The sequence below is a fragment of the Saccopteryx leptura genome, chromosome 2 (assembly GCF_036850995.1).
Source record: "Saccopteryx leptura isolate mSacLep1 chromosome 2, mSacLep1_pri_phased_curated, whole genome shotgun sequence".
In the NCBI taxonomy this organism is placed as follows: Eukaryota; Metazoa; Chordata; class Mammalia; order Chiroptera; family Emballonuridae; genus Saccopteryx; species Saccopteryx leptura.
Genome location: NC_089504.1, coordinates 232,814,487 through 232,829,857, shown reverse-complemented (window position 1 = coordinate 232,829,857; position 15,371 = coordinate 232,814,487). Strand labels below are relative to the sequence as shown.

General features: G+C 43.3%; 1 protein-coding gene across 7 annotated transcripts in view; it reads right to left on the bottom strand.

Moving 5' to 3' along the window:
- Nucleotides 1–4,203: 4,203 nt before the first annotated feature.
- CHEK2 (checkpoint kinase 2) overlaps nt 4,204–15,371 on the bottom strand; it is a 135,648-nt gene continuing 124,480 nt past the window's right edge. For all 7 annotated transcript variants that reach the window (XM_066370585.1, XM_066370584.1, XM_066370583.1 and 4 more), the window contains 7 exons: nt 14,985–15,084; nt 12,426–12,512; nt 11,510–11,673; nt 11,172–11,287; nt 10,051–10,136; nt 6,264–6,347; nt 4,204–5,174 (listed from right to left, as the gene is read on the bottom strand). In XM_066370585.1, the coding sequence (XP_066226682.1) occupies nt 5,085–5,174; nt 6,264–6,347; nt 10,051–10,136; nt 11,172–11,287; nt 11,510–11,673; nt 12,426–12,512; nt 14,985–15,084 (727 nt within the window). In that variant the 3' untranslated portion in view covers nt 4,204–5,084. The remainder of the gene's footprint in view (nt 5,175–6,263; nt 6,348–10,050; nt 10,137–11,171; nt 11,288–11,509; nt 11,674–12,425; nt 12,513–14,984; nt 15,085–15,371) is intronic.

The window sequence follows — 15,371 nt, the reverse complement described above, 5'->3', positions numbered from 1 at the left end:
CGCGCGCCATGTTCCCGCCGTGCCGCGCGCCACCGCGGCAATCCTTACCACCGCCGAATCGCGCACGCGCGCACTCGTCGAGCCCGCTCCTCGCGCGCCTCCGAGGGTCCCCCACGACCGCGCAAGCGCGCACTCGCCGCGCCCCCTCCCCGTTTGCCCCGCCTCGCGCCCTCAGAGCCGGCCGCTGTTCCCGGCGTCGAGCTCACCCCCTCTGCACCCGTCCGGTCCGGCTGGAGAGCTCGCCGTTCTGGGTTCGGCGCAGCCGCCTGCCGCACTGCGGACGACCCGAGGCCAGGTTCCTTGTCTCTTTCCCCGCGCTGCTCTTTTAACTTCACCCGCTACACGGGTCTGGAGACGACGGTCTGTTCCAGGAGGGAATTACCCCCAAGATGTGTCGGGCAAAGGAATTCTAAGACTCCTAAAATGATGAGATCCCCCGTCGTGGAGGTGTGCAAGCACGTGCGCGAGCTTAAATGACACAGTGAATGCCCATGTCTCTGGGACACTCAGACTCCCGCATCTCCACTAACCTTTTCGTGAATAAGGTTAGGTATCGGGGTTCTGTTTCTCCTTAATTAAGAGGGTTCGACAACTAAGGCATGTTGGGAAGACTCAGTAAAATAATCCGAATAAAGTGTTAATGGCATAGCGAACATAACTGGCGCCCGGGGCACGACACTTTACTGGCGCCCCCCTCCTCTTCTACTACGCTTTTCTTGTTTGTCTTTTAGACCATTTGGCGCCCCTCTGCGAATGGCGCCCGGGGCATGATAGACCCCCTTGTCCGTCCCCCGTCCCGTCCCGTTCCGTTCGTCCGTCATCTCCCCCCACCCCACCCCCGCTAAGCTACTGTAAAGTGTCAATACCGAGCCAAAGACATACCAAATATGATAGTAATCCGGTGACAAGACCTCTTAAGTAGTTTGTTTAATGGTTAAAACACCAAGGCCTCTTGAGAAAGGAAATCTCGATTCAAGTCTCACCTCCACCTATTACAAACTAGGAAACTTGAATAGGTCACTTGACACAATCATAGAGCCTTGATTTCTAAATCTGCAGAGGGGAGAGTGGCAGTAATACCTCCCAGAGATGAGATGAGCTTTCAGAAGATGATGCGTGTATGTATGTCCCTGAGCACAATCCCTGGCACACATCAAGGTCCCAAAGTTTCACTGGTATAACTCTGGCCCTATCCTCCCAAGACTCCTAAAAGTTTAATGAAAGGGGCTCTGCTCCCAAGCCCTGTGGTATAATTAGCTGGGAGGGGTTCACTCAACCTTAGAGCTGGGAGGACTGTTAACTTCCCACATCTTTGCTTTCCATTCTTTGCCCCAAACCTCTCTAAAAACCCTGAAACTGGCAGAGAAACAGGAGCAGAGAATGTTTTCCCTAGTAGAAAATAAAAAGAAGTCTCCAAGGGTCTCTAGGAGTTTGTAAATGGTTGAATTTATTAATCTGGTCTTTTCCAGATACAAGTGATAAAAAAAAAAAATACCTGAAGTAGAACAAAAAAGGGAACATATTGAAAAGTCCTGGGGTGGTACCTCATTTCAGGCTTTCACTGCACTCATTTGGGTCACATGCCCTTGCCTGAGCCCATCACAAAATTGGCCAGACCTGGCTATATGGAGGCCCTCTAGGAACCAGGTGGGGTCGACCACTCCTAAAGGACTTGGGGGAGAACATGTGGGAGGAGGGATGCCTTCCCAAGAAAAAGAGGGATGCAGTTAGCATGAGGCATCAAGTGCAGACTGGCACAAATAAGAGCTGTCCACTGCACCATCCACTAGGCACACAGCAGGTCCATCATGGAGCAACATGCTTGTTCTTCATAAGGAAGTGGCACTTAGTTAAGACCCTGGGAAATTCCCCTCTACCTCTGCTCCCACCACCCACCCCAAGCCTGGAATGTCTCAAGTCTGCTTGTCAAAAGCATCTCAATTATCTATCCATCTTGTGTATCCTCCAAACAGCTGAACAGATGATACTTCCCTGCTCAAGAACTTTCTATGGCGCCCTATGACTACTTATATGGCCCTCTGCCCTTTAATGATGAAAGCCAAAACTGATGGACTCCTTACCACAAATGTGTCAGGCACTTAAGCAAACAGACCTTCTACCACTGACTCCTCATAAACACTGTGGGTACTCGTATTGCACCCATTTTGAAGTAACTTGCCCACAGCCCAAGTCAGAAAATGCAGCCCTGATTAGCACAATATTGCTTCTACCACTAATGTTGTCATCCATTTGTTCCATCTCCATTTGCTCAAGTTTCAAAGTCCTGTGCTCACCTCCAGCTGGGTAGCCAATGGGAAAAGCTGTACCAAGGAAAGAGCCTCTAGGGACCCCTTCAGCTTCCATAGTGGAAGCCTGAATGAAATCTTTGGCTTGTGGCCTCTTCATTTTCAAAAAACTTCTTATCTTCTGACTTTTGAGTCCCTCTTAAAAAGAACATTGTAATGATATTGGGCCCACCCAGATAAGACAGGACAATCTTCCCATCTCAAAACCCCTAACTGGAAAGTCTCTTTTGCCATATAAAGGAATATATTCATAAATTCGGGCAATTATGATGCAAACATCTTTGGGGGTCATTAGTCAGCCTACCATGGTAGGTATAACCAGAGTGAACTAATACATAGTGCTCTGGAAACAGGAGCTGGCAAACTGCTCCAGAGGGAAAAATGCCCCCAAAAAACCATAGCCTTAACATTAAATATTCAAATGAGCTAAACCCCATCTAACTTGGCAATCTCAGCCCCATTCCTTTAAATATGAAAACCACCTAAATCTCCATCAGTCCCCAGGCACCAGGCCAGCCAAGCCTCAGAATGTCTGCGGACCTTTCTAATGGAAACTGCCAACCACTACCCCCATTTTCTGGGGCAACAGCTGTGTGCCCCTGACCCCGTTCTGGCTGGCTCACAGACAACATCTGAACCAAGACACTCAATTTAAGGCATGGCAAAATGAGTGGGCCAGAGACACAAGAGGAGCCTGCCATTAGAACTGAGATCCTGATTATGCCCAGGTCCAGGCACCTGCAACCTTGAAAACAAATCCCTCTTTCCATAAAGGAACATGAATGGGCCTCCTGTCCCTTGCAACCAAGGTGTCCCAAATTCCAGATCATGGGGCTGTACCCATCCATAACCTAACACTAGCATTCAAAATTTAGACAGGATCTTTTGAGTTTTGTCAGTCAACATCTCTGAGCCTAGTTAAATATGAGACTAAGGAGATGAGGAACATTCAAGTCTGAAAGACCTGGGCTGGGTCACAGCTCTGCCACTAGCTAGCTGTTTGACATTGGACCTTATTCCTTCATTCAGAGATCCTTATCTATCACATGAGAGTGGACAGATGATATAGCCCCAGAATCACTTTGAAGACAAGACCAACCAAGGGAGGGATTTTACAGAACCTCCTTGGTTATTGTTTGCTCAACAAGACACATCCACATGCCTTATCTTCATTTCTAGCAAACATCTCTGAAAACTGAGTCACCCATAACTCATTTGACAGAAGGGACTGAACAGATATGCCTTAGTCTTCTCTATTCCTTTTACTGTGATTATCTGTTGCAGAAATATTGTTTGGGCCTGGCTGGTTGGCTCAGTGGTAAAGTGTTGGCCCAGAGTGTGGAAGTCTTGGGTTCAATTCCCATCAGGGCACACAGGAGAAGCACCCATCTGCTTCTCTTCCCCTCCCCCTCTCACTTCTCTCTCTTTTCTCCTCGTGCAGCCATGGCTCTATTGGAGCCAGTTGGTCCCGAGTGCTAAGGATGACTCCATGGCCTTCACCCAAGGTGCTAAGAAGAGCTTGGTTGCTGAGAAATGGAGCAATGCCCCAGATGGGCAGAATATCGTCCCCTAGTGAATTGCCGGGTGGATCCCAGTCAAGGCATATGCAGGAATCTGTCTCTGCTTCGTCTCCTTGCACTGAATTTAAATACACACACACACGTTTGGTTACAAAACTCTGCTGGATATTACACATAATACAGTTGATGTGCCATGTCCCCTTCCTAAAGTGAGGAAAATACTGAATTTTACAACTTATCTGGCCTCAAGGTTTCAGGGACTATTGTCCTGTATCTTCTTTAAAAAAAAAAAACACACACAACTTTTTACTGTGATAAAATACACATAAAATTTAAGATCATTCACAATATTTTAAATTTTATTTATTGACTTTAGAAAGAGAGAAACATCAATTTGTTGTTCCACTCATTGGTTTATTCTTGAATGTGCCCTGACAGGGGATCAAACCTGCCACTTTGGGATATTAGGACAACGCTTTAACAAACTGAGCAACCTGGCCAGAGCCAAAATTTAACATCTTAATCATTTTTTAAGTAAACAGTTCAGTGGGATTAAACACATTCACACTACTGTACAGCCATCATCACCATCCAGTTCCAGAACTCTTCATCTTGCAAAACAGAAACTCTATATATCCATTACACAGTAACTCCCCACCCCCAGCTCCTGGCAACCACCATTCTACTTTCTGCCTCTTTGAGTTTGACTATTCTAGGTACCTCATATAACGGGAATTATATAATATTTGGCTTATTTCCCTGAGCATAACTGTGGGCCTGTATCTTTATGAGAGTGAGGATGAAAATTTAAAGCAGGGCCATGCACCAAGGTACCTACTGTCTCAAAAGGACACTGGTAGTTAGCCAGTCTCTACAAACTCCACCACAACCTCACTGTGACCCTTTGACTACAACTCTCTATGGAGCCTTCAAAATTTGTATGCATCTCACCCAGGCTGAGACCAGAGACATACCCTGAGAATCCTGCCCAGTGACAGGCAAGATAGAGTGCCAGACAAAAAGGCTTATGATTTCAAATACACACACAAAAAGGCAAGCAACTGAAGAGTTGATAAGCAAGCTGAAGCACAGAGCTAGGTTCCCTCAGGTTTTTAATTATGCAGGGATGACTATGAAAAGCAACTATTCCAATAATTAAAAAAAAACTCTAAAAAAAAAAATATATATATATATATGTATATATATAAAACAGCAGCAGGGTTCAAGAAGGTACATTTCTTTCACATTCAACCAGTGTTCACGAGACAGCAGCACATACAGCCAAGCGTTTTGTGGTGCCGGCGTCCTCTGGTTCCCCTTCAAGAAGTCGCTTTCGACTTGTAGAAGGCTAAAAAAAAGGAAAAGAGACAATGTTCAAAGAAAACCACTGGCTTCTTGAGATTATTAAAGTTTCCTAGTGTGCTCCCAGTCAATGTGGGGTATTTCATGTGAAACTTCTAGTACAAAGAATTACTGATTGTCCTCACTGACACCTGAATCCCTACCATGTCCCCCAGTCTCAGACATGCTCATCAAACTGACATTTCTCTCTCTGTGGCTTCTGATCACTCAATAACGTATACTGACGATAAGCAACATAACCAGCTTTTCCTTGGTCATCTTCTCTTAAACTATGAAATTTAAAGAGATGATGATACCTCTCACTGGGAGCCTCAAGTCTTGCTCTTTTTTGGGAAGACAGTCTTTTTTGTGTCTTTGTTTTTCATTTCTAAAATTGTGAGGAGACAGTGGAAAGATGCCTGTCATTCACCAAAAGAAGGCAGGATAGGAATGAACAGATGTTAACTTAAACTTACAAAAACCTTTGGAGAAATAAAATTATAATCAATAAATCATCAATGTGCCTAACTGGTGGTGGCACAGTGGATAGAGCATCAACCTAGGACACTGAGGACCCAGGTTTGAAACCCTAAAGTCTCCAGCTTTTGCAAGGGAATCACTGGCTCAGCTGGAGCCCCCGTCAAGGCACATATGAGAAGCAATCAATGAACAACTAAAGTGCCGCAAGCATTAGTTGATGCATGTCATCTCTCTCCCTTCCTGTTTCTGTCTCTCTCTCTCCAAAAAAAAAAAAAAAAAAAATTACATATATAAAATCAACCATTTACTGAAATTTTAAATTTTTCAACAAATTTAAATTTGAGCCTCTAATAAAGTCTTTTTAATCTTGCTTCCAGGAGACTTCTTGAATGACAATCCCTAGCTGTGCTTCTCTACTGCATTAAGCTTACTCTTCATTATTAAATCCTCTAAGGGTGTTAGAGCAGATCAGGCTAAAATAAAATCCCTACTACATTATTCATTAAAAAAAAAAAAAGGTAAAGCAATTGCTATGAAAGAGTCTATTCAAACTCATCATCCTTGCTCATTGGCTCTTCAAACTTAGCCTATGTTTAACAACCACCATCTGGAATACCTGGGATGGGAACTGGGATAGAGCCATTGACTTATTTTCTTCTTCAAAAAGCAAATTTTGAAATTTTCTCTTCATGTCTTCATCCTAAAAAGAAATGAAAAACAGCCTGACCTGTGGTGGCGCAGTGGATAAAGCGTCGACCTGGAATGCTAAGGTCGCCAGTTCAAAACTCTAGGCTTGCCCAGTTGAGGCATATACGAGAGGCAACTATTATGAGTTGATGCTTCCTGCTCCTCTCCCCCTTTTTCTCTCACCCATCTCTAAAATAAAAAATAAAAAAAAATTTTAATCTAAAAAAAAAAAGAATGAAAAACATAAGTAGGCTGTGTTTGAGGGAAGTGCCTAGAAAGACAGGGCTAGGAAGCCCCTGAAAACAGAAAACTAGGCAAGAACAGCTGGTCTGTCAACCGAGTGGAATGACCTTGCTGAAGTTCTAGGAAGGAAATGACCACCTGCCTTCCCTGAACAGTCCAATCAGCAATCAGTGCTAGGTCAACACTGATTGAATCAAACCATATGCTTAAGAGCTCTTGGTGGGTCAGAGAGAACCAGACCTAAGCAGTCCAGCATCCCAGATCTTGACAGAGATGACAATCAGGAAGCCACCCCTCCCCCTGTACACAATGAGGCCAGTTATTGGGGCCATCCTAACAAGCCAACCCAGCAACCTAGAAAAATTCACCCAGCAAGTGCTGTACAAGTCACCAGAAGGCCTTCTAGCCACAATATCCTGAGCTTGGGTCTAATGAGAAAGGAAGACAGCCCTGGCTGATTAGTTCAGTGATAGAGCATTGGCTGGGCGAGTAAATGTCCCAGGTTCAATTCCCAGTCAGAGAGCACACAGAGAAAGTGCCCATCTGCTTCTCCACCCCTCCACTTCTTGCTTCTTTCTCTCTCTTCTCCTCTCCTCCTGCAGCCATGGCTTGATTAGAGAGAGTTCGCCCCAGTTGCTGAGGAGGGCTCCACAACCTCTGCCTTAGGCACTAAAAAATGGCTCTGGTTGCTACGGAGCAAGGGCCCCAGATAGGCAGAACATCACCCCCTAGAGGGCTTGCTGGATGGATCCTGGTTAGGGTACATGCAGGAGTCTGTCTCTGCCTCTCCCTCCTCTCACTAAATTAGAGAGAGAGAGAGAGAGAGAGAGAGAGAGAAAGAGAGAGAGAGAGAAGAAGACAAGTGAACAGGTCATAGCATTAAAGGTATTTCTTGCTACTGGAAGGGGAAGGGTGGGGTGAGGGTAGGGAGTATACACAGAGAACTCCCACCTCACCTCCCTGGATGCTCACTTCTGCAGGGTTCAAGGATTTGCATCTGGCAGCCCAGAGAGGTAACCTGGGACTCGTCTCCCCACCTTCAGAAAAGTGAAACCTCCATGACTAAGGATGTGGCCTTTGGAGCCAGCTGGAAGATCAGCTCAGCCACCATGAGTAGTGCATGCAGAATACAGACCCAGAGCTGCCTGATTCCAAAGCCCCATGTATTCTGCCACCCAACCTCCCTTCCTTTCCTCCCACTAAGCCAAGTGCATCGTGGTTCAAATGCTATAGAAATGTTTATCTGAAATCTATGTGCTCTTAGTAATGTCACCCCATTAAATTTTCTAAAAAAAAAAAGAAAGAAAGAAAAAAAATAAATGCCTAAAAAAACAAAACCACCTCTCATGTGGCAGCTCCTCAGTGCTGTTGAAAGAACTGACCACAAGTCTCTGTTGGCCTGTATTTAAAACAAGTCATCAATTAGCAATAATATGAAGAAAGAGCTCTTTACCTTAACATACCACATGTAGCAATATGTATCTGTAAATACCCTTTCTTTGAAATGTCTTGAAATGTCAACAATTTATTCAAAATTACTAAGCTGTAATGTGCCTCAAAGGCAAGCAGGAAGGAATCCTCTATTTCAGAAAGTGAACATGAAGCAAAAGTGGATATAAGGGGTGCTCCCAAAACTGGACACTCTTCTAATGACAAAACAGACCAGAATTCACATTCCCAGTACCCAGTCCAGTGCCAGACCCACAAAACCATTTGGTTTTTTCAAGAACATGGAATTTTCCCAAAATAAAACCTAAGCCAGTGTTTTTCAACCACCGGTCCATGGACCGATGCCTATCTGCCAGAAATGTCGTGCCAGTCTATGGAAGAGTTAACCACCCTAATGTTGTATGAAGATTATAGAGTATATAATCATTGGGCCTATGGACCAACTGAAATTTCTGGGGGACCAGCACCAGTCTGCAGATGAGCAGTTGAAAAACACCGACCTAAGCTATCACTAGAGGATGATTTATGTGGGCAATCTGCATTCTTGTCTTCATTCAATGTTTGTTCCACCTTTTGCTGCAAAAACAAAATGTAGACAAAAGAGTATTCAAGTGAGAACCCTGTGGCTGGGCTGAACTTCACCTCTCCCTTGGCTGTTAATAACAGTTTTGAGACAAAAAGTGTAAGAAAAATAGCTTATGCTTGTTTATAAATTTGGGCAGATGCAAACCCTGTTCCCAGGCCTAACTAGGCAACTCCATTATTTTTTCAAGACTAACACAGCTCCTCTACTTCCACATCTGGCCCCCAAGAGTTTCCCTATTAGGGCACATAAAAGAGCCAAGAGGCATGTTTCCCTTTTTCGTTAAAATTAAATCCCCACATGCAAAGCCACCCTTTGTTTCCAAATTCTTTTTCTCCAGGGTCCTGCTGTTTCAAATCTGTGTGGTCTATTAAGTGCTAAATCATCTGACAGATTTTTTCTGGGGGGACTGTTTCCAGGGCAACATCCCAAACACACATATCTACTTTTTAAAATTCTCTTTTAAGGATTTGTTGTTCTCAACCTGAGCTGACCTGGGCCGAACTGTCAAGTGTGGAGGGTTGGCAGAGAAAGAATGGGGACAGTCTTCCTAGAGGCCCAGAAGCACAGTGCTAAACAAGACAATTCAAGGAGTTGCTGGCCCAATAATCTAGAGTATTTGAGCCTCCAGCTTAAAGTACCTACCTGGTTAAGTTCCTCATCCCCACAGGAAACAGACCAAATAAAAAGTTCATAGAAAGGGGTATGATTGTGCTGAATGGAACTGCCCTTAACAAAAGACCTGATGCTGTAGCTAATTCCTAAACCGAAGATTACCTCAGTAAAGCCACAAAGAACTTCCAACTCTGGCAGCTGGAACAAGGTCAGGATATAATCAAATGGCAACCACAACTCCCAGCAGGGACATAGAGGTAATGCACACTTCAAAGGCACAAGTGACAGTCTGCACTAATAGCATGCTCACTCTCCATGCTATTAGTGGGACCCCTTTAAACCCAACCACTTGTGTTAAAGAAAAATTAAATCCCCCAAGGAGGCTGCGTGCTCCCTCCTACCCCTGCTTCCTTCATTTAAAGTTGAAGATGGCTGGAATGCAGCCCATCCCACCTGTTTGGGGTAGAAGGTTTGAGGGAAGAGGGGAGCACAACTGGGGGTAGAGGTTCAGAGTTAGAACAACCTCTCCAAGGAATACAGCCAAATTGCAGACCCAGGGAAGCCAAGTAGAACCAAGACAGGCCACAAAGTGAGCTTGTCCATCCAAGAGCCAGGAATCAGGTTTTAAAAGGTTGCCCCCAAACACCACACAAAGACACATCCATACTTATATATACCTACCCCACACACCTAAAGCTCAATCTAAAACAGCTGCATTAAACAGATCAAAAAGCAAACATTGTGTTTCCATCCTATTCCTCATCTCTCAGACACAGTTCAGAGCTGCCCGTGTATTTTATGCTACAAGGCATTGCCCCATACTCACCTGAAGCCACGGGTGTTTCAAAGCTTCAACTGTCGTAAAACGTGCCTTTGGATCCACTATCAACAACTTTTTGACGAGGTCCAAAGCTAAAGCAATACAATAATTTGGTAAATCACAGTGAGGAGGGTAAATCCATTCAATCAGCAATATTAAAGTATTCCAGAACCACAGGCCAACATCCAGAAATAAGAGAGGCTGAGGTCATCAAGGAGCCAGCAGTTAAGGTGGGCAGGGCCCCCTAATCCTTCCTATTCTGTATTCATCACAAAGTGCCCTTAGAACACCAGGAATGACTGACCACCTCTCCCTGCTCAGACTTCACAACCTTTTAGCTCTGTTTCTTCTCTCATTGCCGGATGGATACAAGGTCAAACTAATTAAAACTGAACTTATTTCCACCTAGTTCTAAGACACTTAGGATGCAGAACCAACTCTCCCTGAGACCCAGAGACTGATGGTGAGAGTTCCTCAGGCAGCAAGAAGCTCATGGAACCGCAGGCTGAGCAGAAACTTTTGACAGCCTGCAACAAGTGGAGGCTGGCTTGTATATCGCAACAATATTATTCCTTATACAGGAACATTTACCACAATCAACTGTTACATTATTTGTGCTTCACTTTAGTTTTAAACTTTGAGAATTACAAAGTTACACATTTCAATTCTTAAATACAAAGTAACTAAGTACATGTAGCTCCTACATGTATATTTACTCAAAGGAAATCTTGTAACTAAAGTTACTTATTGTTTTGGACACTTAAATAGGTTCCAGGCACTTGTGTTATGTTACATTTAACCCTTATAAAAACCCTTTAAGGTAGGGGTGTATTGTGTCCCCCTTTACAAATAAAGAAAATGAGGACTCAGAAAGTTTAAACAAGTTGCCTAAGATCGCATAGCTAAGAGTTGCAGACTCAGTACTTGCGTCTGCCTGGCTCTGGAACCTGGCTCTGGAACCCGTGCTGTTAATATCTTCCTTTGGCTCTCAAATGATGCAAAACAACAGGAAATAAGAACAGAATTGACAGGAGGAAAATACCACTGAACTTCAAAAGAAACTCTCCCCACCACAACACACACACATTTCAGCAAACCATCAATTCTTAACCCTTTCGTATCCATACCCTTCTCTGAGACCTCTGCCCAGACTTCGGGAATGAAGTTGTATTTTCCACTGGTGATCTGATCCTTCAGGGACACTTGAGTCTTATGCTCAGAGAAAGGTGGATACCCACTAAGGCTTAATAGTGGTAGAGAGAGAAAGGAAAATACATCAAGAGGCATTCTCAGTGGCATTTAGATATATAGATTTTTATTTTCAGCATAATGAAAAATCAGATTTTTTTATAAATCAATGGTCAAAAAGTGACCTCAATTAAACACATGCCCTCTACTTGGACATGTTTTTAATTTCACCTAATTAACTCCAACTAGACTCTGAAGGAATGAAAACTTTCCTTACCAAATAAAAAGAATAACTCCTAAACTCCAGCAGTCCACAGCACGGTTATAGCCAGCAGTCCCAAGGGAATTAAGAACCTCAGGAGCCAAGTAAGTAGGGGTACCACATAAGGTTTTCATGAGAGAGGTCTCCCCCAAAATCTTGGACTGCCCAAAATCAGTAATCTAAAATGAAAGACAGAAAGGAATAATTTTTAATGAGCATAAAATAAAAAGAGTAATACAGTCTGCCAGTTCCAAAAGTCATCCAGTTAGATCAGTTTCTATATTACAGTTCATGTCTGTTAATCTGGAATCTACCAATGCATATCTAATTTAAGGCAACCCTGAACTTTGCAAGTTATTTAATTTTGCTTAAATTAAAATTCCTGAGCCAAGGAACCTCAAGGCCCAGGCTTTTTTCCAACTTATCTGTGTTCTCTGTAATCTTACAAAAGGTTTCCAACCCTTATCACAGACACTCCAGGCTTCTTATTAGTTGTGCATGGTTCTTCTTAAACTCCAGCCTTGGCTGCACACTGGACTGAGGAGCTTGAAAAAAAAAAAGCCCTTATTCCTGGGTGCCAACTTCAGAGATTCTGAGGAGCCTGGATGTCATGATTTTAGTTGCTTACTTCTTAATCAATAAGAGATTGCCTCATATGAGGGAAGGAGAAGACAGGATGTAGTTCACTCATCCATTTAGACACCCATCCTCCCTCTGAACACAAAAATGGTTTGTTACACAGTGCAGCGCCTCAAATGCTCATTAAGATGTAGGCTGAAACAATACTGCCTGATCTATAAAAATAATTGCTAAAAATGGCAAGATCAAATTCTCAACCTTCTTATGCTCCTCTTTTTTTACCTGATGAATTTTAAAAGTTTCTAAAAAGAAATCTAATGGAATGGCCACATTTAGAACATAAATTTCTCACCTTTATAAGACAGTCCTCTCTTTGAGATGAAAGTAGAACATTCTCTGGTTTTAAATCCCGATGTATAATACCATTTTCATGAAGGTACTACACAGAAAGGGAGGCATGACTCTTAGATTTATGGAGTACACATGCGAGTAGAGATAATACCCACACAGACAGATACCATAAAAATCCACTGAAATGATACATTTGGTTAGTCCGACCCTGAGAATATTTTTTGAGGGAATCTGTAAAGTACATGTTGTAAATTATCTTTTTAAATACCCAGAGTCAGACTGACCAGGTGGTGGCACAGTAGATAGAGCATCGAACTGGGATGCAGAGGGCCCAGGTTCAAAACCCCAAAGTTGCTGGCTTGAGCGCAGGCTCACCAGCTTGAGCACAGGGTCACTAGCTTGAGCCCAAAAGTCACTGGCTTAAAGCCCATGGTTGCTGGCTTGAGCAAGGGGTCACTGGCTTGGCTGGAGGCTCCCATCAAGGCACATATATGAAAGCAATCAATGAACAACTAAGGTGCCACAACTAAGAATTGATGCTTCTCATTTCCCAACCTTCCTGCTTGTCTGTCCCAATCTGTTCCTCTGTCTCTCTCTCTTTCTCTAAAAAAAAAAAAAAAAAAATACCCCGAGTCAACAAATTTGTAGCATCTTTGAAAACTCTATGGTATGAAATACAGATGCTCCTCAACTTACGATAGGGTTACAATCTTGATAAACCCATCATAAGTTGAAAATACGTTAAGTCCAAATGCATTTAATACACCTAATCTACCAAAAATCATAGCTTAGCTTAGCCTACCTCAGATGTGCTCAGAACACTTGTATTAGCCAATAGCTAGGCAAACTCATGTGACACAATGAATACACTGCAGAATATCAATTGTTTACCCTCAATATCACTTCTGTGGCTTGCTGCTACTGCCCAGCACTACCAGAGAATATCATACTGCATATCACTTGCCCAGGAAAAGATCAACATTCAAAACTAGAAGTATGGTTTCCACTGAATCCTTATCACTTTCACATGATCATAAAATTGAAAAATCCTAAGTCAAACCATCATAAGTTGAGGACCTTCTGTAGTATGTTGATGTTTCTTTGTATGTTCATTTTTGTACACTGTCTTTTTTCATTAAGAAAATATTTCCATCCCTGACTGGTTAGCTCAGTTGCTTAAAGCGTCACCCTGCTATGCCATGGTTGTGACTTCAATCCCCAGACAGGATATATACAAGAATCAACCAATGAATGCATAAATAAGTGGAAAGTGGAACAACAAATTGATGTTTCTCACTCTCTAAAATCAATTAAAAAAATGTTTTTAATTTCCCACATGCACTGATCGGTACTTCTTTTCTTTTTGCTAAGAATGAGAGAAATAAGAGAGATGAGAAGCATCAACTTGTAGTTGCATCTCTTTAGTTGTTCACTGATTGCTTCTCATATGTGCCTTGACCTGTGGGCTCAAGTCGAGCCAGTGACCCCTTGTTAAAGCCAGCAATCTTGGGCTCAAGCTAGCAACCTTGGGATCATATTGTTGATCCCACACTAAAGCCAACGAGTCGGCACTCAAGCTGGACAAGCCCGCACTCAAGCCAGCAACTTGGGAGTTTCGAACCCGGGCCCTCAGCACCCCAGGTCAATGCTCCACCCACTACATCACCACCAGTCAGGCTGCACTCATTTCTTCTTAATATTCTTGATTCCCTGGTCAGGGCACATACACAAACAGATTGATATTTCTGTCTGTCTCTCCCATCTTCTCTAAAGTCAATAAATAAATAAATACATTTCATATTCTTGGTATAACATAAAGAAGGGAATAAATCATTAGGTTAGTAAAAAACTGTTTAGGTGGGCTTCCCTTTTCTCTCTCTGGCTAACCCTCTGGCCTAGAATAAAAATTCCTCCGAAACACTTGTATTGGGAATGCCCCAGGAAAATCTCCCTCAAGTCTCATTCAATGTAAGAGCTGGTCCCAATCACTACATTTCCTGCACAAAGTTTTCAAAAGAAGAAGAAACCTTGGCCACAAACAAATTTGGTTTGAAAAAGAGTGATGTTCTTCAAAGCAGACAGTATGCCACCAGCTGTTCCTCCACTCAACACTCTCATGGGAAAAAGAGAAGGCAGTGCATTTACCTGCCCACCTGCCTGCTGCAGTTAACAGGACGCTGCAGGGAACACCTAGTAACAGGTCACGGGGAAATGATCTGTTAGAATCACCTCAGCTTGCCAGCCATATTCTCATATCTACTACGCTCCCACTGAGAGGTAAGGGGGATTCTACCAGGATCAAGCAGAAGTAGAGATCAATGTGCCTTCAGAAATACCTCTGAGCTAAAGAAAAACATGCAGGACCATATGTTTATGTCTTTAACTCCTTCTTCTTACTTTCTCATCTGAGTCAAAGGGGAGATGTTTTTGCCAAACACAGAACAAACAACACATACAGACTCTGTTCTCCAGGTTTTCACCCATGGTCACTCACTTTTTAATTCAGCAAGCAATTCACCTACAAGAAAGTAGGCTGTCACAAGCACTGTGGGCTTCTTACCTGTACAGCCAGGAGCATCTGGTAAAAATACAGTTTGCACGTAGCTTCTTTCAGCCGTCTATTCCCCACTAGCCTGTCAAACAGCTCACCTCCCTCCATCCTAAAACACACAGGAAAAGCAGGGGGTTGGTGCCTGGAGGGAAACTCACTTGGGTAGAGGATAGCAACACAAAGAAAACAAAGTAATTATAAAGACAAGCAAAGAGTTGACATTTTTATTCACCCCTGACTCCCATTGTAAAGGCAATGAGGTAGTAAACTTCATCCACAATAAAGACATCCTCAGTGAAAACTAAGAAAAAAAAAAAGTTGGAAAGAGGGTGCCGTGGGCATTGGAGACACTTGGGGAGCTTTAAAAAATCTAATTCAATGAACCAAAGGCAGGGC